The 26084-nt window shown below is 47.5% G+C and overlaps 1 protein-coding gene across 1 annotated transcript; it reads right to left on the reverse strand.

The window, feature by feature from the left end:
* Positions 1-4414: 4414 nt before the first annotated feature.
* Positions 4415-24383, reverse strand: LOC123150933 (alanine--tRNA ligase). The gene is made up of 22 exons (XM_044570731.1): positions 23811-24383; positions 22822-22962; positions 22520-22666; positions 22218-22370; positions 21954-22089; positions 21440-21536; positions 19697-19817; positions 16603-16671; positions 8736-8786; positions 8510-8605; positions 8071-8169; positions 7716-7838; positions 7050-7199; positions 6885-6956; positions 6733-6808; positions 6511-6653; positions 6305-6413; positions 6043-6230; positions 5723-5812; positions 5450-5632; positions 5100-5273; positions 4415-4833 (listed from the first exon to the last, which is right to left on the reverse strand). Exons 1-22 carry the CDS (start codon positions 24366-24368, stop codon positions 4726-4728), a joined length of 3084 nt encoding a protein of 1027 aa, XP_044426666.1. The 5' UTR covers positions 24369-24383; the 3' UTR covers positions 4415-4725.
* Between the last annotated feature and the right edge of the window lie 1701 nt (positions 24384-26084).

Consider the following 26084-nt stretch of genomic DNA (forward strand, 5'->3'; position numbering starts at 1 on the left):
TCATCGATGATTTCGGTTGGGAGCTCTCCGTCGTCCTCCATCCGCTCCGCATTGAACTCATCGTATGCGGTTAACGAGGCAAGGTAGCTGGCTCATCCGGCAATCCGGCGCGCCTGCCCCTCTAGTTCGGCCTCCGCGCCAGCTCGCTGGGCCGCCAGTTGGTCCAGATTCAGGTCCAGACACCAAGACATGACGAACCGCAGCGCCAAGTCCGCACCTGCGGGGGCCGTAGAAACCCGCCTCGCGTGGAGTTGTGATACGCCGGCCTCCAACCAGCGCGCCAGCCACATGACGTTGTTGGGCGCCGCCACCTCCGGCCAGAGGGTAGCCGTCATGCCCAACCCGGCGGCAAACAGTCTCTTCATCTTCTTGTTGACCGCGATTAGGCGGGACTCGGCGGCCAAGATGATCTCCGAGAAGTTCCATGCGGCGTGTTGGTCGATCTCAGCACCCGCGTCCACCTGGGCGATCCGATGGAGGTGCATGCGTCCTTCGCCGTCTCCTGCGTCTCCAGGAAGACCCCTACAAAGAGGAAGAAAAAAGGCAGTTGGCAAGGCAAAAGGTTGGCCGGCTCGCGAGCCAGCAGGTGAGAAGCTCGTCGAGATGCTGCGCCTCGCACAGCATCTCGTTCCTTTCTAGGGCCCACGTGCGACCACGGGTCTCGAGCTCCTTCTCAAACCTGGCGCTCTTGTCGACGGTCGCCTTTAGATCGGCGTTCTTATCGGCGACCGCCTTCCCGTGCTCCTCCGCCAGCCGACTCAGCTCCGCCCGGTGGGCCTCCGACGCCTTTATGGCCTCCGCTTCCAGCCGTTTCACCTCGGCTCGCAGCTGGTCGCGGTCGATGGCGGCCTGGTCGCGCTGCTGGCTGGCTTCAACCAGCCGGGTTCGAACGACTAGCACCTCGACCGCGGCTGCTGCAGGGCAAGATGATAAGTTAGACACTAAAAAAAGAAAAATGGCTTAAAGATTCGACCCGGCTGCTACGCAGTCGATCTGAATCTCGGGGGCTACACCTAACGGATGCGCTATCGCGCCCCCACTGAAAGCAGGCACGACGTACCTCGGGCCTGGGCCAGCTCCGCCTCCTTGACGGCGAGCTGGGCCTTGGCTGCGCAATACCACCCCATGAGTTGGTTGTACGTGTTCCCCTGCAGGTCATACAGCTCCTGCGAAAAGATGAAGTTAAAAAGAAAGCATGGGCGCATGTGAAGATCTGACTTGGTTGCGGGCCTCATGGGCTACACCTAGTGGGTGCGCTGACGCCCCCCCCCCCTCCCCACACACACACACTGTCTTCGCTATCCGGCCGAGGAAACAAGCAAAATGAAGAAGAACATACCGCAACCGCGCGCTTCAGATCCTGTGTTCGCTCCTGCTTGAGCCGAACGAAGGCCTGCAGGTGGCTCTCGCGTCCTCGGATCTGCTGGCGCAGAGTTTCGGCCACCGCGTCCTCCCGGGTACGTGGCCCGATGACAACCTCGTCGGCGTCCGCCCAGGGCTGCTGCGGGCCGGCGCCGGATCCGCTCTCCAGCGCCCGTTCCGCGTTACCGGTGGATTGCGGCTGCCTCCTGCCGGCACCTCTGCGGCCAGCGTCGATCCGGGCGCGTTGGCCGGCGTCACCTGCGGTGCTCCGTCCAGGGCGGCGTCCTCCCCACACCCCCCTCCTCCGGCCTCCATCCGCTCGGCTGAGTTGGCCCGGGGCGGAGTGTCCGTGACGATCTCCTCGACGTCCTCCGGGTCGTCGTCGGTCGCCCACCTCCATCCGCTCATCCGGGTCACGCCCCTCGTTCGTATGCGGCCGACGACCCTTATTGCTTGAGGAAGAAGAGGCGGGCCCAGAGCTCCGTGTCTGGCTCCACACCCAGGTAGCCCTCGCAGAGGATGGCGAAGCCGGTGAGCTGCAGCATGGCGTTGGCGCCTAGATGGTGTGGATGCAACCCGAAGAAGTTCAAGAAGGAACGGAAGAAAGTGCTCGCGGGGAGGCCGAACCCGCACTTGAAGTGGGTGTAAAACACCACGCGCTCGCCCACCTGCGGTTGCAGCTCCATCTCCCCGCTCGCCGCGCGCGCCGCCACCTCCGTCCCTGACGGCAGCCGCTTGGTGTCGCGAAGATACTGGATATCTGCCTCGATGGTCTCGGACCCCTCCCAAGATCCCTTTGACCGCGCCATCGGCAGGGTTCTTCGGGAGCGCGATGCGCGACAGCGAGAAGAGGGCGGAGTGGTTGCTGGACGCTGCGAGCGGCGGCCGGGCGCTATGGCTAGGGTGTGCTCGAAGCTTGGAGGAGAAGGAGAAGAGGAAGATGAAGGGAGAGCAAGGGGAGTGTGCAAGGGTGTCTCCGCCACGCCCCTCCCCCCGTTTTATAACCATGGTACATCGTGGGGAAGTGGGATCGGTTGTGCCCACAATTCCACTTCCCCGCACCACGCGGGCACGTTTCCCGCACGAATTAACTGCATGGAGAAGTGCAACCGACCGTCGCAGCCACAATAAATCCCTCACGTGCGGGCCGAGGGCGCGGCGTAAAGGGGCCTAGCCCGCTGTTGCGTCCCATCGTGCGTGCGGCCTGGCAGGGCCTCGCTGGCCGCTGTTCACCTCGCGGCGCTGCATCGGGCAGCGGAAGGCGCGTCATTCCCCCTCAAGTCAAGACCGGGCTGGCGTTCCAGTTTCCCGCCCAGGCCGGGATGCCGCGATCCAGCAGGTAGCCCTCGCAAAGGATGGCGAAGCCGGCGAGCTGCAGCACGGCGTTGGCGCCTAGATGGTGTGGCTGCAGCCCGAAGAAGTTCAAGAAGGAACAGAAGAAAGTGCTCGCGGGAAGGTTGAACTCGCGCTTGAAGTGGGTGTAGAACACCACGCGCTCGCCCTCCTGCAGTTGCGGCTCCATCTCCCTACCCACCGCGTGCGCCGCCACCTCCGTCGCCGACGACAGCCGCTTGGTGTCGCGGAGATACTGGATATTCGCCTCCCTGGTCTCGGACCTCTCCCAAGATCCCTTCAGCCGCGCCATCAGCAGGGTTCTTCGGAAGCGCGAGGCGCGACATCGAGAAGAGGGGCGGAGTGGTCGCTGGACGCTGCGAGCGGCGGTCGGGCGTTGTGGCCGGGGTGTGCTCGAAGCTTGGAGAAGGAGAAGAGGAAGACGAATGGGAGAGCAAGGGAAGAGTGCAAGGGCGTCTCCGCCATGCCCCTTCCCCCGTTTTATAACCACAATACATCGTGAGGAAGTGGGATCGGTTGTGCCGACGATTCCACTTCCTCGCATCACGCGGGCACATTTCCCGCACGAATTAACTACGTGAAGAAGTGCAACAGACCGCCGCGGCCACAATAAATCCTCCACGCGTGGGCCGAGGGCGCGGCGTAGAGGGGCCCCGCCCGCTGCTGCGTCCCATCGCGTACGTGGCCTGGCAGGGCCTCGCCGGCCGTTGTTCAGCACGTTGCGTTGCATTAGGCCCCGAAAGGCGCGTCCTTCCCCCTCAAGTCAAGACCCGGCTGGCGTTCCAGTTTCCCGCCCAGGCCGGGATGCCGCGATCCGGCTTCAACTTCGAGGACAAGCCAAGCCCCTCAACCCGGCTCACCACCAACCGGCTCCCCAGAGCAAGCCGGCCGGGTGGCGCGACCCGGCCCAGCCACATGGCGCATGTCGGCCGGTCGCAAGAAGTTAACTCCGAGATGACCAGAGGGTGTGGCTACATCCCCCCCCCCTTTTTACGTTAGCCCCGGGCGAGTGCGACAAGAGCGCATCCCACGCCCCCGCCCAATGCGGGCGGTGTCCCCATGGTGGAACCATGTAGCTATGCGGCAGGTACCACCCCCATGACGCCTGATGAGGTGTGCCACAGTACCAAGCAGCCGGCCATACCCATGCAGCACGGCCCAGGTACGGCCCACACCGAACGAACCCGGCAGGCCCAACGGCCCGCCGGCTCCCAAACAACGACACCAGGGCCCCGCACCACTCCCCTTCACTAAATTTTTTTAAGTGGCATCAAAAAGAAACATTGTCCATTTAGAATTACCATCTCTTGGCCCCTTACGTTTTTATGCCAAACTTTGATCATAAATTTAGTGTGTCAATCAAAAATAATATCTTGAAAAACTATATTCAAATACAAATCCAATGATATAATTTTTAGAAACATGCATTAACATCTTATTAGTTAAATCTATGTTCAAATTTTGACACAAAATACAATGAGGACTAATAAACCAGAAGGTAGTAGTAAAGAAAAAACGTTAGTAAAATACGCCTCCATGTCGATACGAAGAGGAAGCCACCGCAATAATGGTGGCTCCCAAAACATCGAAACCAAGCACTCTAACCAAGAACTGTGTGACTTCAAAGGATTGTTATAAGCATTACTGGACTGAAAGCACAACATCGATTGATAAAGCAAAGGATTGTTATAAGCATTACTGGACTGGAAGCACAACATCGATTGATAAAGCAATTTCACCATGTTCACTCAATTTGATGAACGAACCTGTATTAACACAACTGAGGCCATTAAACAACACCCTGCTGTCGAAACAGACAATGCTTCTAGTCAATTTTCATGATTAATTTTATGTTCATGTATCACAATTAGCGGTAGAAAGGCGAGCACGAGCATCAAGCAGCCACTAAGGAGATAACGATAATTAGTAGACTTTGATCTCCTTGGCCTGAGAAGCATAGAAGCTATGTGGGTAGCAAGCTCCATGGACCAAAGAGACTTCATATAATTATTAGTAGACTTTGATCTCCTTGGTCCGAGAAGCATTGAAGCTCAGCTTCATTTTAGCTATCTGGGTAGCAAGCTCCATGGCCTCCTTGATCCGAGAAGCATCACTTCCCTGTATGCAGACAAGTTTTAGTGTTAGAAGTGTTAGATGCATCCGTATCTAGACAAATCAAAGACAAGTACTCCCTCCGTCCGAAAATACTTGTCATCGAAATGGATAAGAAGGGATGTATCTATAACTAAAATACGTCTAGATACATCCCCTTTCATTCATTTTGGTGACAAGTATTTCCGGACGGAGAGACTAATATGGAACAGAGGGAGTAACAATAATTAGTACACTTTGACTAAAGAGCTTGAAGATTAACAATGCCTCACCTGGCCCTGGGCAAGACCATTCTTGCCACCGCCTCCTCTCCCCTTGAGCGGTGCGATTGAAGATGTAAGCCAATCCAACACATTGAAGCCATTGGGTGTGTTGGGAGGTACACCGGCATAAATAGCGGCCTTGTTTGATGCCTCGTCTGTGCTGAATACCATCATCAGCAAACTCTGGAAAAGTCAAACCCACAAGGTCACCAGCACATCCAAAGATTTGATACAAGGAACACAAATTAAATGTTTCAATTCGTTCAAAACAAATTGCTGCTTTAAGTTGGAAATTATGCTGAATCTATAGTCATTCTTGGATGATGGGGATAGTACTAGACAGAAACGTATTGGAGTACCGAACGGTTCATGGCTTTGACAACTGCTTCACGGAGAGCAGTGGTATCAAGACCCACATCGGCATAGGTAACACAGAAGGGTTTTCCTTCAGAAAGAGCAGCTTCTGCGGCATCTATGGCAGTCTTGACAGCCCTTCGGATATTTTCCTCGCACATTTTCTTCTTCTCCTTCCTAAGTTGATCCTGATATATGCGACAGCTATAATCAGCTTTCATACCATAAATAATTTCTCTTTGACAAGATGTGACAAATGAACTAAAACATTTACAGACCTCCAACTTTGAGACATTGCCTCTTAGATCTGCTTTTCTAGCAGCTGGAATAGCAGCTACATCCAGTGTATTCTTGATGGACCCAATTTTCTAATGAAGAAACATCATACTTACATCAGAAATAATACAAAGCAGATCAACAGGAAATGGCTACAAAGTACACCTTATATCATCTATCCATATAAAGGCTAAGGGCATAATATTTCTAAGAAAACATGCAAAAAACACAATAAATTCTGGAAATATCCAATCTACCAGAGTATCACAACCATATGGCTCACACTAAGAGACACAAGCACAAAAGGGGAAAAGCTTAGTACCTTTTCCAATGTCGCTCCGTCCAGTTTAGATGCTTCATTGATATCAGTATCGATAGATGATGCCAACTTCATAGCCTGGGAGGCACGCTCAGCAGTAACAGCCGTTATCCTCCGAACACCTTTGGCGATACCCTCTTCAGATATGAGCGCAAATGCTGCAGCATCTCTAGTGTTCGAAATGTGTGTACCTGATATACATAAACTTTAGATGACATAAACTCACAAAAATGTAGAATTACATAGAGCAGAGTAGTAAATATACCTCCACACAGCTCAGTTGATATGGATAACCATTCTTTGCTTTCAGGGTTTGCAAGCAGATCTTCCACTTTGCGACCAATCGATACAACTCTTACAGGATCAGGGTAGATCTACAAAGTCCATATGTAAAACCAATTAAACGAAACAACAGGGCAGGCAAACTGAGATATGAGAACATGGTATGCCGCGCAAGGTAAGAGAACACACTTCACCAAACACAGCTCGCAGACCATTTATGCGCCTTGCGTCAGCTAATTTTATTTCTTGTGCAGATACCTCTAGCTCATCCTTTATTTGCTGGTTCACTATATACTCAATTTTTCTCAAATCTTCTGGCTGAACAGGTTTCCCTGTTATTATGTACTGACAGTTGAGTTGACAAGCTTAGGAAAAACATCATGAGGATGCAATATATACAACACGGAATACCATGGGAGAAATCAAATCTCAGCTTCTCTGGAAGAACAATGGAACCTTTCTGGTCAACATGGTCACCAAGTACTTCCTACATATACAATAGCGAAACCATCATGAGTGCAAGAAAGCACTCCCGGTAAAATCTGAGATGTTTGAAAACATACCCTTAGAGCAAAGTTCAGCATATGGGTACATGTGTGGTTTGGAGCAATGAGACTACGCCGTGTGTAATCAACCTACCAAGAGTAATAGAAGTACCGCAATGTAATTTAGCAAACTTCACAGGTTACCTGATTGGTATAAAAGAATTAATCAGTAAAGAATGTTACCTTGCATTTCACTTCATCGCCAACGGACAATGCCTTGGAGTCAGGCCCTTCCAGAAATGAACAGGCGTGCAGGACATAGCCAGCAAACACTTGGACATTGTTCACAGTGAAAGATCCAGATGGACCCTCGATACTCCCAGTGTCATAGATCTAATCCAGAAATATCATATGGCATGTCAAAAGAATTCATACAACGCATCACACAACTCTCGAACACGCAGGAGAGCTGTGTATCGTTCATTAAAAAGAGGAAAAGTTTATATATATATACAACACCAAACCCCACACAAGAACAGAGGTTACATGGACGCATTTCAAAAAGAACAAAAAACGACCATGGCAGCATGGTGACTTCGAATAAAACATCTATGGTTGTTGAGTGCAAATCGCAATGTTTGTTGGGGAATGTATGGGTATTAACTTGTGAAATTATAACTGAAAATTTTGAAGCCAATTGTATGGGCAACTTCGAAGCCCTCAACACTATTTTCCGCAGAGCGGGATTGGAACCGTAATATGGTGTTTGAAATGGTGTAATGACAAAAACATTACTTCAACAATTTATTTATGAGTGAGTTAAATTTAATAAAGAAAAACATCTTGTGGTTGCACTTGACATTTTCATTCAACTACACCAACATCACACTGTCATAAGTGAAGTTGTACCTGACCACCCTGTTCCGCATAGAAGCTTGTGCTTTCCAAAACAAGACCAAAATCTTCATCACCAGATACAGTGGCTATGAACTCTGAGCCAGTATAGATAGCTTTCACCACACTGCTATGTACCTGCAAAATGTTTTTAGGTACATCGGCCATAATCAATATATAAGTGTTTAACCAGTGCAAAATATGAACGGTGCAAGAACAATCAAAAGCTGGTAGCCAGGTAAATTAACTACTTGAAGGTTATTCGAAGAGGAGGGTTGCTTTCTGCGTAATCCCAAACAGGCACTGAATATTGGAAGGAGCTGTACCTAATAGCCAAACCACAAATGAATAATCTAGCTAATCATCTAACCTCGTGTTGGAATTTCGGGCTATCATTTGTGCTAGTAAGCCCCTGATTGTGCAGCTGTGATGTGGCATTAGCATCCAGGACAATAGATTTGCCACCAGCCTGCCAGAAAACATATATAACAAAATCAGAAATAAGTACTCCCTCCCTCTCAAAAAGCTTGTCTTAGATTTGTGAAGATACGGATGTATCTAGACACTAACGTGTCTAGATACATCCGTATCTATAAATCTAAAACAACCTTTTTGGGACGGAGGTAATATGATATAAACCATAACAGACAAAACTTGCCCAATCAATTGAGCATTAGTGGCATATAAGAGATGCTAACTTTAGTTATTAGAACATTACTAAACAACAAAGGGCAGGAATAATACTTGGGTACCATACAAGACCACAAGTGAAGGATTAAATTTTATATTCAAGGACAAATAAATACAACCTTGTAGCGAGCATTCCTAGCCTTTTGCCTTGCTTCTTCCATAGAAAGATTAAAACCCTCCATGTCAACAGATAGCCCGAAGTCAACTCCCATGACCTGAGATAGGAAACAACAACGATACAAGAAAAACAGACAATAAAAACTTTAACAACAGCATAAACATGAAACATATATCACTGTCAAATTAATTTGATTAAATTTACTGATGAAAACATGAAGAACAAACCTCAGTTAAATCAATTGGATAACCATAGGTGTCCCACAGAACAAATGCATCCTGAAAGTACAAATAACGGTTGCAATTACAAGAAAAATACCAATATAAACTTGAAAGTTTCAGCAGGATGTACCGGAACATTGAGAAACATGACCGAAGTACGATCCAAGAGACATATTTCTTTGCAGTGAACCCCCAATCTCAAAATAAGGACGAGGAGAAGAATTATTCCACATCACTGTAGAAAATATTACCAAGTTTATCAAATAGTTGAATTCCTTAGTTTTGACATGTTTCTCGAATACAAAGGAATGAATTTGAACATATAATGAGGCTAGCCAACTCGTCTCCTCGGTTGTCCCTCGATTTGCTTCAGTTTGGACCGTTGGATGTTGGTCAAACTGTTTATTTTTGCGTTGGTTGACGTTGGATCTTCGTTGGTTCTCATTTTGACCATGCGGTGAGTTCTCGGCAGACCATGACCTGTGGGCTCGGTCTCTCAGCCGATTGGCTGGGTGAGCCTTTTTCGGGCACGGGCGGCCTCTCCTACCGCGCCGCGTGCGTGCGCCGTGGGCGCTACGCGCGATATGCGGTTCCCGCTCGCCCCTGTGGTTCGCTCGTCGGAGACGCTGCAGGTGGGGCTGTCTTCTCCTTGGTCCCGCGCGTCATTGTCCTGCCTCTTGCTTTTTTGTGCGCGTGTGGCCTCCTGCGTCTGGATTGGCTCGTGCCGAGTATGGAGCGAGAAGGGGACGCTATCGCCATGCCTCGTCGCGTCGTGAGGTGTACTGGTGGCTTCTTTTTCTTCGGGTGGTCTGTTACCTTTTCCCGTGTCACTTTGACCCGTCGCCCACCTGTCTCGTCATCCCTCTCGCCGTCCTCTCTAAGGCATAGCCCTCTTCGTCCGCCCCCAGCAGGCCATGGCGGCGCCGCCCTGGTTGCGAGGAAGCCGCTGGAGGAAGAACTCAACTGGACATTGTCGACCGGAGGAGGGGATCGATTCGATCTGCAGAAGAGAGATAGAAGATGAGGGGGAGAGGGAAGGAAGGAGAGGGATTCTATCTGGAAGAGAGAGAGAGAAGATGAGGGAAAAAGAGATGGAAGGAGAGGAGGGAGAAAGAGAGAGGAAAGAGGAGAGGGAGGCGCGACAACGGACGTGAGAGGGTCAATGGTCGGCGTTGGCCTGCCCCGGCGAGGTAGGGCGCGACCTGAAGGTTGGTGGTGGCTCGATCCGCTCCTGGATCAGGACCTACAAGGAGGGTGGGGCTCGGGCACGAGGTACGGCAGGCTGCGCTCCACCTCTTCCTCGAGGAGCATGTGCAGTGGGAGGACAGCAGCTCACGCGGTGGTGAGGGGGCCTCAACTGGTGCACAATGGGGACTCCATGCATCTCCTGCGCTCCGCAACCCTCTCCTTCCCGGCACGGCAGAAACAAGGATGCCGAGGCGGTTCAGGTTTGTCTTCACCTCCTCTCATCTGCAGCTTCATTCAAGCATGTATATTAAATTGGTAGGTATTCCAGGGATTTAGCTTATGTATGTACTACACCTACATGGAGAAGTTTTCATGTACACATATCACTGAAAGTGGAATATATATTCCAAATGCCAACACAACCATAGTCCAGTATGCAGAACTATTTGCACCCACGCAGTTATATCAGTTGGTTTTAGTTCTGAGATTTTTCTTTATTTTGTCTTTTTTGGCAAAAAAATTGGATGTATGAAATCTGAGATTTGCACAGTGCATTTCTTTTCTATTCATCTGCAGTTGCGTGGAAGAGTAGGAAGATTGGGCAGAGAGGGTTTCACATACCTCTTCTACACTTACAAGTCTTCCTTTCCAGGATTGCCATGGTGAGCTGCTGCTGTAGTGCTTTATAATTTTTTTTTTGTCCCTTTGCTAAACTTGTTCTCTTATTCTGATGCTATGATTTATGATGGCTAGATGAGATTTGTGGTGAGAAGTTTCCTTTCTTTTGTTTACCTGCAGATCTTGAATGCACGATTGATGATTTTGTTTGATAGGTTAGAAATCTAAATAATAATAAAAATTAAATTGTGTAGTTGGTAAACATCGAAAGCCAAGAAAAATATATAGCTTACTTACAATGTTGTTTGATCAATTGCTTTGCGGCAGGCTCACTGATGGAGTATGCCTAATCTTGGACTCAATTTATTGCCTGGTGTTGATGTGTTTCTTTTATTCTATTTAGGTGGGTTCTAAGCTACTAAGGGAAACATACAATTTATCAGTTTGAGACCTGCTTCAGTCTGTGTGCTGCTGCAGGGGGCTTTGGATGGTGGTCTTGATATTCAGCACAGTGACAAGAGATTTGCTGGCTTCAAGAAGGATGAGAAGCAGCTGGACACTGAGATTCACCGCAACTACATTTATGAAGATCATGTTGCAGACTACATGAAGGTGAGTTGGATCCATTGTCCTTGTGGTATTATTATAATGCAATTTCTTCATTCCCCTGGGTATCGTTGTTGTATACATGAATTCTTTCTGAAAGATATCTGAGCCTGATTCATCCATATAAAAGTATCCTAAAACAGTGTACTTTGTTCTTATTTCTGAAGCAGGTTACTGAATCTTGTTTTAACTTCTGCCCTACCCTTATTTCAGTCGATAGCTGATGAGGAACCTGAGAAGTACCAATTTCACTTTAGGGAGTACATCAAGAAGGGGATTGCAGCTGATGACATGGAAGCACTGTACAAGAAGGTTCATGCTACCATTCGTGCTGATCCGACCATGGCAAAATCAACCAAGGCACCTCCGAAGACGCACAACAGTTAGATGTATCTTACTGTTTATTAAAGTCAGACAACTTATTTCAGCACTTTCATTGGATTGCAAGTTAACAGGACTGTTTGCTGCAGGTATAATCTCAAGAAGCGTTGAGGTAGGTGACACAGCTTGCCATGTATGTGATGTTGCAGCTCAAAATTAAGAGGTTGTCAATCCAATAAGAGAAGCCAAGGAGCTATTGGCGATCGTGTGATGCGTACTGGATCATGAAGTTTATCAGTATGTAGTAATGGGTATCAATGTTTTCTCATACTCATGTAGTCAATTCACACCTAAAATGTATGTTCTTTTGTTAAAACCTTGAAGTATTAAGATGCTAGGCTAAATAAATTCCTTCACAATCAATAATTGAAAAGTTTTGCTATGCAATAAGATACAGTTGCATGCAAAAAATAATCTTGTCTTATATAGTTATATATCAAAACTATGGATTTGCTATGCACTTCTTGTGATCATTAGTGTTCACTGTTTTCCTACGGATTTTGTTGGACACCTGCGGCATTGTGGTGTCGGACGCGACGGACGCTGCCAGGTCTGCGCCCACACCGTGCTCAGGGAGCCTGGCCTCTTTAGTCGTGTTCTCCATCTTGCAGCACATGGTGAACTACACTGTAGAGTTCAGCTGTGTTTCCCCTGTTTTCTTCTACTACAAGAGTTCTAATGATTTGTACTGTTTGGCTGCAAATTTATGTTGTTTGCATCACCATATGGATAGTCGTAACAAATGAAGAGATTTCAGATATTTTCACAATCTGACTCGAGTCACAGGCTATAGGTTAACTTTAATTGACTGGTAGTATGGGAGTAATAATTTCTGAAATCTAGAAATGATCTTGTTGCTCATATAGATCTTTCTAGTAATCTGATCTACCTTTGCTGTATTAGTGGTGTTGGGTTAATAAAAATCAACAGTGATGTTTAAAAAAGCTAAAGGTGATTGTTGTAGTTACTGGGATCCTCCAAGTGGATCATAATAATGATGAGAAAGTCTGATGGTAAGATCGCAGGAACAGGCACTGGGTACAAACGCAGGAAAGCTGCAGCTAAGGAAAGCGGCAGGGGTTTGGCTATTGCTGAATCTATCCTAGGTAAGAGAGAGGGCAAAGAAAATTTTTGGTTCTATCATAAAGCAGGCTGCGGCCTTGAGGAAACAACTTGAAAACCTACGGAAACATCAGCCTTTGTCTGCAAGAGTCAGAGAGATCAAAACCGTCTCCAGGAACCAAGATGAGATCCTCCATCGTGAGGAGATGATGTGGAGGCAACGATCAAGAGCTCTTTGGTTGCGGGAAGGGGACAAGAACCAAATATTTCCAGCGCAAGGCCACATGGAGGCGCCGGAAAAATACCATCAGCAAATTAAGAGATGAGAGTGGCGAGTGGGTGGAAGATAGGAGCAAACTTCAGGAAATGACCTCGGAATTTTTCAGGAATCTGTACACTAGGGAGGAAGGGGTTGACCCAAAAATGATAGTGGACAGCATGGTCGAAAAGGTCACACAGGAGATGAATGCGGATTTGGTTAAGGAATTCACAGAAAAGTAAGTTAGCGATGCACTCTTCCAAATCGGGCCTCTCAAAGCACCCGGCCCAGATGGCTACCCGGCTAGATTTTTCCAAAGGAATTGGAGCACGGTAAAACAAGATGTGGTAAATGCAGTCCTGAAGTTTTTCAAGGAAGGAGTCATGCCAGAGGGTATTAATGATACTGTCATCGTGCTAATAAAAAAAGGACAGACCCAGTGCATAGAAGCTCCCACACAAGGTGGGGTCTGGGGAGGGATTATAGGAACCTAGTCTTACCCCTGCAAAGTGCAATGCAGAGAGGCTGGTTCGAACCCAGGACCTCTTGTCATCGTGCTAATCCCAAAGAAAAATAGCCCTGAGTTCTTGAAAGACTTCAGACCTATAAGCCTATGCAATGTGATCTATAAGGTTATTTCCAAATGTATGGTGAGCCGGCTCAGACCACTCTTGGATGAGCTAATCTGGGAAACGCAAAGTGCCTTCATTCCAGGCCGCTTGATCACGGACAACGCTACGATTGCCTTTGAGTGTTTTTATAAAATACAACACAGTAGGCAGGCATCCAACACCCACTGTGCTCTCAAACTGGACCTGGCGAAAGCGTATGACAGGGTTGACTGGGGATTTATGGAGGAGGTCCTCAAGAAACTCGGCTTTGATCAAAAACGGATTAGTTGGGTGATGTGTTGTGTGAAATCAGTGAGATATACAGTTAAGTACAATGGAGAGCTTCTGGAACCGTTCAGTCCATCGAGAGGGCTTAGGTAGGGGGATCCGTTAAGCCCCTATCTATTTCTTTTTGTCGCAGAAGGACTGTCATGCCTGCTGGACAGAGTAATTCGTCGAGGCAAGATCACTCCCCTAAAGATTGCTAGAGGCAGCCCCAGGATCTCGAATCTGCTATTTGCGGACGATAGTCTTCTTTTCTTCAAGGCGTGTAGAGAGGAGGCCGAGTGCATCACACAGATTCTGCGTGACTTCCAGAACGGATCAGGCCAACTCTTAAGCAATGGGAAGTGCTCAATTCTCTTCAGTGATATATGCCTGGAGGAGGTCCAAACAGCAGTGAAAACGGAACTCCAAGTATCAGCCATGACCTTCGAGAGCAAGTATTTGGGCCTTCCCACCCCAGAAGGACGGATGAAGGACTCATCTTTCCAACCAACAATGGAGAGGTTTATTAAGCGCTGTTCGGATTGGTCGGAGAGATTTATGTCTCATGCGGCAAAGGAGGTCTTGGTAAAATCGGTACTGCAGGCCCTCCCTACTTATTGCATGAGCGTATTTAAGATGACCCAAGGTTTTTGTGACAAATACGAAAAACTAATACGGAGTTTCTGGTGGGGTGAGGAAAATGGACAGAGGAAAGTACACTGGATGTCTTGGGAGAAGATGGTCAAGCCAAAGAGAGGGGGCGGCATCGGGTTCAGAGATATGAGCCTCTTCAACAGCGAGGCAGGCTTGGAGGCTGCTGCAAAGGCTGGAGAGCCTGTGTGCCCGTGTTCTCAAATCAAAGTACTACCCACACGGTGAACTCATAGACACGGTGTTCGCATCAGAAGCATCTCCAGTCTGGCGGGGAATTGAACATGGACTTGACCTTCTCAAGGCAGGCCTGGTTTGGAGGATCGGAAATGGAAATAAAGTTAAAATTCAGAGAGACAACTGGATCCCGCGACAGGAAGGTTTGAAGCCGGCCATGTTCATCTGGAGATCCAGACTAAGATGGGTTAACCAATTGATGATGGACGATGGCAGCGGGTGGAACACAGACCTGGTGCACCAGCTATTTTACCGCTTCGACGCAGAAGCAATCTGTAGCATCAAGCTCCCAAGGGTGGACGTGGAGGATACGTTGGCTTGGCACTATGAAAAGACAGGCCAGATCTCTGTTCGCAGTGCGTACCGACTGGCAGTCTCGATCCAAAACCAAGCAGGAAACCCAACATCCAGTTCGACAACAGAAGCTGATGACCGTAGTATTTGGGACATTATTTGGAAAGCCAAGGTACCAGAACGGAGAGCAGGATGAGTATGTCAACATGTTGTTCCTTGACGTTGGCCTTCTTCTATAAAGTTTACATGCAACTCTCCTCCATGGTTAAAAAACCAATTTAAACGTCTTGTTTCTTTGATGGTTACTCATTTCTCTTACCGTTGTTGTATCAAAACAATTGTATTTTTGGCTTGGGCTCATTTTCTAGGAGAATGAGATGTGGGATAAACTACTCTGAAATGCTTGATTCCCTTCAAACAATTTATAAGCTAACTAATTTTGGCTGCTGCTGCACATGAAACATTTGTACTCTGTTGTTGCCATCTTGCCTTTTATGTGAGCTTAAACACACAATCAATTAAAATTTTACTAGGTTCATACCGTATGTATTTGCTCAAAACACAGTTACTGAAAAAATGCAAATACTTTTAACGAGTACATGATTTTAAATGGGACTCCACGCCATTTGGCGCAACAGGTCATTGTTATACAAATATAATTTTTTGGCGCAATGGGTTATACAATTTTTTTTCAAATTCGGGTTTCACAACGTGATAAACATATTTTCAATATAGCATGGTTTAACACATGGGCTTTCTGACTACCAATATCGAATATGTCCTTGCAAAATGAAACTATTTTCATCAACAACATGGCTTTAGCGGGTCTCTGCGCCATTTGGCGCAACGGTTCAACTAGTAGAAACTAGAAAGGAGGCTACACACCCAAGGGGCGCAGAAGAGCTAGCTCTCTGGCTGACAAAGCACTAACATATGATGCCTGCTTTTCATTACTAATTTTAGATGCAACAACCAAACAGAAAGTCTCTCTAGTCTCCAAGCTACTTCCTCCAATAGCCTCAAGCCTCTCCATCTTGATAGGAAGAACCACATAAACGCTTAGGTGGATTCCCTCTACCCACGGTATTCAGAGCTGTAACCAAGCTTGCAAAACAACAGTTCCAAGATTTGATTGAGCATAATGCTCATTGAAAATCGCTGCTGGCATGGATGAAGGAGCACCAGATTGATATGTCCATGGCTGGGTATAGGTCTAGGATTGAGGGGTAACGCCCTTAACCTCATCTAACCACCGGTAAGGGTGCGAGCAGAGCGGATAGAGATGCTCAACGGATGAGTGTCTGTACATGAATATGGAGTGAATAACAACCAGATTGTGATGGATACAACTTGTCTCTATTGCATAGCCCAAGCGGAATATATACATAGCTAAAGGTCCTCATATGGTAGTAGACCGTGGGCCACCCTATCAGAGCCACCCATCCCATGCTCAAGATCTGTGCAGAAAACACAGCTAATTCGAGGAGAAAGGGAAATTAGTCCCTTCAGTGTGCAGCTAATTTATATTATCTCCTAACTGTCGTTACTTGCCAACAGACCCCCCCCCCCCCACACACACACACACAGTCACATAAGATATGCTCAGACAACAAACAAACAAAAACTCTGCTTTGGTGCAAACTAGTGAAAACAAAATAAATCAAGTAATATGGTGGTAATTCAAAACCAAAGCACTTGCCTGGCCACTAAGTACTGCCCTGCCATTCTCTTTGACAGCATCTGCAGCTTTCTTAAATCTTTCATATCCCTGAAAATTACACCAACAGCACAATCAGTTAACTGGTTGAACAGTCACAAGAAAGGACAATATATATTATGATGATTCTAAGAAAAGAACGGTCAACTGAACTTCAAAGGTAAGCTTTCTTAGTCTCTGTTTCTGGCAAGGCGCTTAGTAGGAACTACCCTTATAAAATATAAGCATGGTAAACAGAATCATGCCCATGTGGAAACCAAATAAATTGGATTGCTAATGTCATTTCATAGAAAATGTGAGACAATTTATCGTGTATGCTAATTATTGTGATTGAACTAAGCTGTTGTAAACCAAGATTCAAACTATCACCATGGATATGTTCCTTAGGCCTCATTCGGTTTGGAGGATTTTTGTAGGAAAAACATAGGAATAAGGATTCCGGAGGAAAATTTCCTATATATGCATTCGGTTTGTAGGAAATGCGTACAGGAATTTCGTAGGAATACTACTCATTTACTGTGTTTTTGGAGAAAACTACACATCCACTCAAAGCTCATTTTGCGCGTAGGAACAAGGCAAGTCAATTCCTTAGGATGGCAAGTGCCATCCTATCAAATTCCTATACTACTCCTAATTCCTACGTTATGATCTCCTCCAAACCGAATGAGCCCTTAATGTATGGACTCAAAACAAGACACAACCTGGTTATTCGGCAGAGCACGTTAATAAATATAAAGCCTTCAGCAGTATCGCACTAGCAATACAGTGGTACAAAAGATACAAGGTATAAACTGGCCGAGAGCCTCCAGAACAAAAAACAATTAGGTAATGTTAGATTACGTAATGGGCCTAATGGGCCTGGGATGGCGGTATAGCCCATTAGTCTTAGGGTTAATTAGAGATAAGGGTCGCTTGCTTAGGGATCAAGCAAACCTTGCTGGGGAGTCAAGTAAACCTCTCTATATAAGGGGAGGAGATGTGTCAATCTAATCAAGCAAGAATTAAGAAGGAAACCCCTTCCCTCTTGCCCGGCCGGCCGTGGGCAAAAAGGCCCCCGGCAGGCCCTCTCGCGCCCTCCTTCTAGCAGCCACATAACAATTTGGTATCGTTAGATTACGTAATGGGCCTAATGGGCCTGGGCTGGCGGTATAGCCCGTTAGTCTTAGGGTTAATTAGAGATAAGGATCACTTGCTTAGGGGTCAAGCAAGCCTTGCTGGGGAGTCAAGTAAACCTCTCTATATAATGGGAGGAGATGTATCAATCTAATCAAGCAAGAATTAAGAAGGAAATCTCTTCCCTCTTGCCCGGCCGTGGGCAAAAAGGCCCCCGGCCGGCCCTCTCGCGCCCTCCTTCTAGCAGCCACATAACAATCTGGTATCAGCTTTCCCGGATTCGATCATGTCCAGCCCTCCACCGAGTTCTTCCCACCTGCCGCCGCCGCACACCTACCCGCCGCCACCGGCGTCTTCATCGGTGCTGCTGCCCCACACAGCAGGCGCGCCGGCATTGGGCGTGATGGTGTCCTCAGGGGCGATTGCACCCTCTGCCCTGGCGCCGTCCGCCCTCGTCCTCACCCCGGAGCAGATGACAGCCGCAATCCTAGAATTACGGCAAGTCGTGGCGGGCATCAGGGCCTTCCTCGTCGGGCCCTATGCGCCCTAGCCACATCCCCAGCAGCCACCTCCTCCGCCGTCACACCAACAGCAGCTACCCCCGCCGCCGCCGCCCTCGAACGCGACCACGGTGCCGGTCATCTCGTACCAGTATGGGATGCCCTACGACGGGACTGCGACGACCTCGTTCACATCAGCGCCGTCCGCCATCCCAGGGCATCCCCATCCAGCAGATCAAATTCCCGCCGTCACCGTCACCGCTTCCGTCTTGGATCGCTACCCGCCACGTGTGGCGGCGGTGAGGCTGCAGGCTGCTGCGCGCGGCCTCCTAGCGCGTCGGCGTGTGCGGGAGATGTGTGGTCTGCAGCTGCCGCTCCTCCCAATTGCGCTTCGCTGCGCAAAGGACCTCGATCTCGTCTGCTGCGTCGGGGATCTTTGGCATGTGGTTTTCCCCATGGGCGGCGGGTATGCTGTTTTCCCCACGGACAGCGACCTCAAAGTCTGCGACATCGGCTGTTTGGGGAGGGGGGGGCACCCCTCGCCATTCTCCATCGAAAGCCCTCCACTCTTCTTTGTGCGGTGCAGACCAACAGCTATCTGGCGGGGAGAAGGCATGGTGTCACCGACAGGAGCGCACCGCGTAGCACCACTGCATTCCGCCGCCGGCCGCCGCGAGGGCGCCTCTGCTGGTCGCTCTTGCGACCACTTCCAGGTGGCCATACACATGCACTCCTTTTGTCCAGATGGTGTCCATGGGATCCAGGTGGCTGTACACGTGCATGTCCGACGTGCGGATGGTGTCCACTTTATGTTCAAGGGTCCAAAATAAAGCGTCCCAGTCCATTTCAGGTTGAGAGTAATAAAACAAGCCGAGATGTAAAAGGCGTGTTTTTAGGTGTTAGGTTTGTGTTGCGTCGAGTCATGGTTATAAGTTGGTTAGGTTGCAGCTCGAGGACAAGTTGCATGTCCAGGTGGGGTGTAGTGTTAGATTACGTAATGGGCCTAATGGGCCTGGGCTGGCGGCATAGCCCGTTAGTCTTAGGGTTAATTAGAGATAAGGGTCGCTTGCTTAGGGGTCAAGCAAGCCTTGCTGGGGAGTCAAGTAAACCTCTCTATATAAGGGGAGGAGATGTATCAATCTAATCAAGCAAGAATTAAGAAGGAAATCCCGTCCTCTTGCCCGGCCGTGGGCAAAAAGGCCCCCGGCCGGCCCTCTCGCGCCCTCCTTCTAGCAGCCACATAACAGGTAATCTGATAACAAACTAGCTAAATTGCTTTGAGACTAGCACATGTTAAGAAGGATAAAGTATGCTTTAAAGAAAAAGATAAAAGTATGAAAATACTACCAAAGAGTGTTCGTACACTCGGATTTGATAGCAAAGTGAACTTACTACAACAAACTTCGCTTGGGCCAAATTGATGTTACTATTATGCAAAAAATATTCCTGGCAACCAATATTACCTTCACTAGAGTTTTCTCAAAGCTTGCTTCTTCATCTTTAATTATATCTTTAATCTTCTTTTCATTGTCCTTCAGCTCAGGAAACACATCACCCATCAATTGGACAAAAACATCTACAAGGCTGTACATGCAAGATACAAAATAATGGTAAATAAAATGCCAGCTTCAAGAACAAAAACGATGAGAGGGATGCCAGTCACCGGAAATATGGCAAGCGAATCAGAAACAACTTGAAAAAATTGATGCAGAAGTAAAAAACAAAAAGTTTATCATGTTTAAATGGGCGGAGCCCAATACTTCCTAGTCGAATGTCAATCTATCTGCTAACCACGAAGTACCACACAAAATTGGCAGATGCTAGGTTCAGATTTCCTGTTAAATTCCTTTCAAAACAAGAAATTGACCACATGCTAGTTAAGATTTCCTTTATACGTACTGCATGCCAAGTTCTTTTTCCTAGATGTGTCATAAAGGACACATAACCTTCTTAACTCAAACAGTACTGATGACCCAGAGTTGACATTTGAACCTACTAAAAATATTCAATAAACAGAGCATATACTTCTATTGTGGTGCGTTATCCTCACTCCTGACACATATCGCCACTTATAAAGGGTGGTACCAAGATTTCAAGTTCAAATTTGCAATAAATCCTCACGGGCAATTTATTCCTTGAACAAAATTTCATGGATGAAAGGCAAAATTTCAGATTAACTGATTCGTGCCTAGTGCTGTCTTCATGATTTAAGTTTAAATTCAACAAATTCTGGGCTGGAGTTTGTTCTCCCAGTACCCAACCACCCAATTACAAATCAGCTACAAACAGGATTTGATCCTGCCTCATACCATGTCTCTCTTCAGGAAACATGTTATAATACAGCTAATTAGTAATTATGGAGTTGGATTATTTGAGAGAATGTACATATATCGACCATTCTACGTTCACCAGCTTTCTCCCAGTACCCAACCGCTCATCAGAAATCAGCTACAGACAGGATTTGATCCTGCCTCATACCGTGTCTCTCTTCAGGAAACATGTTCTAGTACAGCTAATTAGTAACTACAGAGTTGGATTATTTGAGAGAATGTACATGTCGACCATTTTACATTCACCAGCTGTAACTTCTATGTACGCAAATACACTGAAGCATAGGACAGTGATGTCCAAGAATCCATGCGATCAGACTTGTTAAGGTAGTCATGAAAAAAAAGAGGCATGCGCTTAAGTGTGCTTAGGCACTAGGCAGCAACCGAACACCTAGCACTTAATCATGCTAGGTGCGCGCTTAGAAGAGATAGGCGCTAGGCAGTGGCAAAACGCAGTAGCGCTTTTTCTCCTACGAATAAAAATAAATTTCATAACCATGCCTCATTATCAGGACCAAATGCCAGTTAAAATAAATCTTTGCTAGCAAAAAAAATGCACACATAAACTACAACATAAGGCATCGCAGGAACAATGCTATCAGGAGTAAGCAGCCAACACAGATGACTCCAGTTCCAACTTGTGCCCCACAAACCCAAACCCAAATTAAGTAACAAATAGCACAATGACTCATGACCCTGAGTTCATAATAAATCCGCTAAAATCGTGTCTAAACATAGTTTTTTCTTATTGTCATATGACATCTCTACCGTCATTCCCATAAGGCTTACATTACATTTTTAGCATTCTGAGTAAACAGAAAGCTATGCAAATATATCTTTAACAAACGTACAACAGATGCAGGTTGCAGTTCTTACGAGCTAAAAAATCCTTGCTTTGCCATCAATTTTTGACGACCAAAGTGAACAGCACGTCTAAGTATACGCCTTAGAACATACTCTCGTCCCTCATTTCCTACAGAAAAACTCATATTAGAACAAAGAAACATCATTGTATAACACATAACAAAGCCCTGAAACATTGTAAAAATACAATAGCTCAGTAGTTGCGACAAAATATTTCAGTTCTACACCATACGCACTAGATAGGTTGACAACAAAACGGTGGATCTGCCGAAAACAAACCAATTAAATTGAATGAAGACAGTAACATATTTCCTGCAGTTGTACTGAACCTTTATTGCCAAAATATTTTGTAACTGCAACATTTGGCTGACAATGAGTTCTATCTTTTTTCATTCAAATTCTTCAAATTGGAAATGGGGCTATTGGTGACTTTATGTCCACATAATTCATTTTATTCCAGTGCCACATCAACAACTTGGCAGTCATTTTAAATGATGTATCCCCAACCAAAACAGTATAGACTCACCAGGTTGAGAACCATCAGCGATAGCAAAAGAAAGGGTTCTTATGTGATCTGCAACAACCCTATATGCCATATCAACTTTCCCAACATCATCTGATCCTACTTTACCAGAGTATGGCTGAATTCCAACACCTGCCAGCTGCATTCATAATGCATATCGAATTAACAATATTTACTTTAGACAACAATTTATTACTGCAGCAAAATACTGTAGTCACAACTCATAAGCACCAAAGAAGCTGCAAGTGTGCATCTGAACAAAAATACCTTGTGGATGGCATCAAATAATGGCATGAATACATCTGTATCGTAATTGCTCATTTTATTCTGAAGGATAGAAGTCAAACGCTCAAGGCCCATCCCAGTGTCAACGTGTTTTGCTGGCAAGGATCTCAAAGTACCGTCTGATTCCCTGTTGAACTGGGTACTAAAATAGCCAAATGTCAATGCATAGAACAGATAAAAAGCAAATAGGCGTGCACATATAAAACAGAGTAACTGGGCGGTGTATTGAGACTAAAGCTCAACAATCTACAAAGAAATGAGTTTTTAAAATATAGCATGTTAACCTGAATAAACACAAGATTCCATATCTCAATACAAGTAGGGTCATCATTATTCACTAATGAAGCCGCATCACGGTTGCCAATACGATCAAAATGAATCTCTGTGCATGGCCCACATGGACCTGTGTCGCCCATCTCCCAGAAGTTATCCTGCCCAAAGAACACATTGTGGTACTGTTCTTTAATAGGGACATTCAGACAACAGTATAAAGTCCAACAGAGACGAAGAAAGTGAAACTAATACTACAACATAATGTCCAAAACAGCCAGGAACTCGACCAACAAACCAAGCACATCCAGAATACCTTGCAACCGAAAGGCAGAACTCTTTCATTAGGTAGATACTTCAACCATATGTTTTTCGACTCGGTATCGGGAGCGAGACCAGCTTTCTCATCACCACCAAAGTATGTTGCATAAATTCTATCAGTGGGCAATTTGTAGACCTGTACATATGAAAAAGCAATCAGTAGGTAATATTAGTAAGAAGGTGGTCAATGGGAAATATTAGGTACATATGGGAAATTTGTACATCTGTGGTTTTTCACATCACTTTCTTATTTTTGCTTCTTCAGATATACTACCTCTGTACCAAAATATAAGAGATATTTTAGGCTAAACTACCCTACAAAAACATCTTATATTTTGATACAGAGGGAGTATTTATGTACAGAGATCCTACATAAGAAAATAGACCTGTACATAAGAAAACATAAGCCTTTTTAGAGACTTCAATACGGACTACATAAGGATGTATATGACACATTTTAGAGTGTAGATTCACTCATTTTGCTCCGTATGTAGTCTATATTAGAATATCTAAAAGGGCTTATATTTAGGAACGGAGGGGGTAGATTAGATGGGAGGTCAGAAGGTCAGCGTCAATGAGTATATATCACCAAAGCGACCAAACTTATTGTACAAAACAAGCATAAAATCCTAACTTTGTCAAAACGGTAAAGAGCTCAGTTTTGCATAGAAATATATCCCCAAAACACAAGCTTTCACTCACCATTGAACCCACCAAAGTGGACCCAACTTTCACTTAAATTTTACCCATCCATGATCTGATGTTTTATACAGTAGTGTATACTCCCTCCGTTTCTAAATATAAGTCTTTGTAGAGATTCCACTAGATAGACTACATACGGAGCAAATTGAATGAATCTAAACTTAAAATGCATCTATATACATCCGTATTCGATTTATAGTGGAGTCTCTATAAAGACTTACATTTAGGAACGGAGGGAGTACAAACTAACACGCGAGCGATCGAGAGGCAAGAATCCGATACCTGGGTGAGGAGGTCCCATGCATACCCGATGGCCCCGTCATTGAAGTAGTCTCCGAAAGACCAGTTCCCGAGCATCTCGAAGAAGGTGTGGTGGTAGGTGTCCTTCCCCACGTCGTCGAGGTCGTTGTGCTTGCCGCCGGCACGGATGCACTTCTGGGTGTTGCAGGCGCGGCGCAGGCGGCCAAGCTGCGAGTCCGGGGGGGCAAGGCCGAGGAATATCGGCTTGAACCCGTTCATCCCGGCGTTGGTGAACAAGAGCGTGCCGTCGTTGACGGGTACCACGGGGCTCGACGGCCATGGCGTGTGCGACTTGGACTTGAAGAAGTTGATGAAAACCTCCCGGACCAGGGCGGCCGTCCAATACGGCGGCACCTCCATCGGAGGGCCGGCTGTACCGGTGGCGGCGACTGTAGATGCTCGGAAGGAGGGGATGTGGACGGCGGCGGGGGTGGGCAAAACCCTAGTGTTTGGTTTGGCGACGAAGAGCTGGCGGTACACTCTCACGGCCGAGTGCAACATAGAGAGGCTTTTAAGGGGAGATTGGATGATTTGCCCCATTTTACTCTGTGATTAGATGATTTGCTCGGCTTTAGTTAGGATTAGATTATTTGCCCCAGTTTTCTCTGATCTTTTGATCATTTGCCCTCTTCCGTATTCTAATGAGTTCTTAATTATTTTAAATCTGAAAAACTATGTGGAATGACCTTTATGCCCCTATGGCAGATTGCAATTTCTCTGACCCTCCTCTGCTCTGCTCCTACTAAACCACTGAAATTGATGACACGCCGTTGGGAACACAAAACGGTGCTGCAGCTCGGCGGCCTGGTGTACGCTGCTGCTCGGAGGCCCGACGGTTCCCGCTGCTGCTGGACGCCCGACGTGTTTCTGCTCGACGGCCCGGCCTCTCTCTCTGCACCCCGGCGGCTCCTCCTGCTACTCTGTGGACTCGCAGGCCGGCGGCCCCCTCTGCTGCTCGGTGCCTCGACGGCCCCAGGCAACCTTTATTTTCTTTCCCCGCTCGGCCGCTCGATCCCATTGCTACTGTTGATTCATGCGCATGCAGCATGCAAGGTGCAACAGTAAGAGAGAATTAGTCTCAAACGTTGAGCAGTGAAACGTGAAGCTTGGCAAAGTGATCCAAGCCAAAAAGTCAGTCTCTCCCATCTGGAGCGCCAGCCATTGCAAGCTCGTTGTTCTCGTCACTGCCATCGTCGTGGAACATCATCGCTCTGTGAAGTTCCCGGAGTCACCTCGGCCCACCGTGGTCGCAGGAGTGGTCGTGTCCAGATGTATGGCTTGTTGTGGCCGGCGACCCTTCCGCCTCTTGCCCTTGAGAACGAACAAAGACGGATTGTGGTTTGTTCGGGTAAACTGTATTTGACTCCATCGAAGCAGGTAGAGAAGATTAGAAAGAGAAATTGTAATCCGCCATAGGGGCGTAATGTTAGGATGATCTCCACCGTGTGGGCCCAACGGCCCATCGGGCCCTTAGATCCGCGCCCTAATCGGGGGCGCTCAACTCACTATGGGTGACGGGCCCCTGTCACCTGCACTATATAAAGAGGTGGGGGCCGGCGGCTCGCATCACGAGGTTCGTCCAGCGCCGTACACCCCACCTAATCCCCTACCGATCTAGGGTTAGTGCAGTGCTGACGGGAAGCGCCGCCACCACTTCGCCCACTACTCTCTGCCATCACAAACGGTCACCGTCGCCATGGCCGGCACCGGGAGCTCCTCGAGCCACAAGTTGAAGGTAGGACCACCGGGATCTCTAAGCCTATCCGATCCATAGTATCTATCAATGGTATCAGACAGGTTTGGGCATAGGGTTTCTTCGGTTGAAATCAAAAGAAAAGATATTACCCCCTCCCGTGGAACCCTAATTGACAGGGCAAAGAACGAATCCAAACCGGAAAAAGTAGCGCCGCCATCACAGTCGCGCCGTTCCTCTTGATGCGGGCGCGCATCGGCAAGCCGAGGCGCCGGATGAAGAACCACCCCGAAAGGGGCAAAGGGCACCACCACCGTGCCATTTGACGGCGGCGCGTTCACCCTGGAGGTGCTCGCGCACGCCGGCAAAGGGGTCGGCAGGGGTGCCGCCGTACCGTCCATCTAGGTCGCCGACGGGTGCTACAAGGGGCAGAGGACGGCGCGTCGCCCTTGTTCCCTCTCTGTCACAGAAAGGAAAAGTGGGAGGGGGAACTGCTCGCGCGGCGCGGTGGCACAACGTCGTCGCTTGCGGCCGCCGGAACCCCATCCCGCTGCTACGAACAG

Source organism: Triticum aestivum, chromosome 7A, assembly GCF_018294505.1.
Source record: "Triticum aestivum cultivar Chinese Spring chromosome 7A, IWGSC CS RefSeq v2.1, whole genome shotgun sequence".
Lineage (NCBI taxonomy): Eukaryota > Viridiplantae > Streptophyta > Magnoliopsida > Poales > Poaceae > Triticum > Triticum aestivum.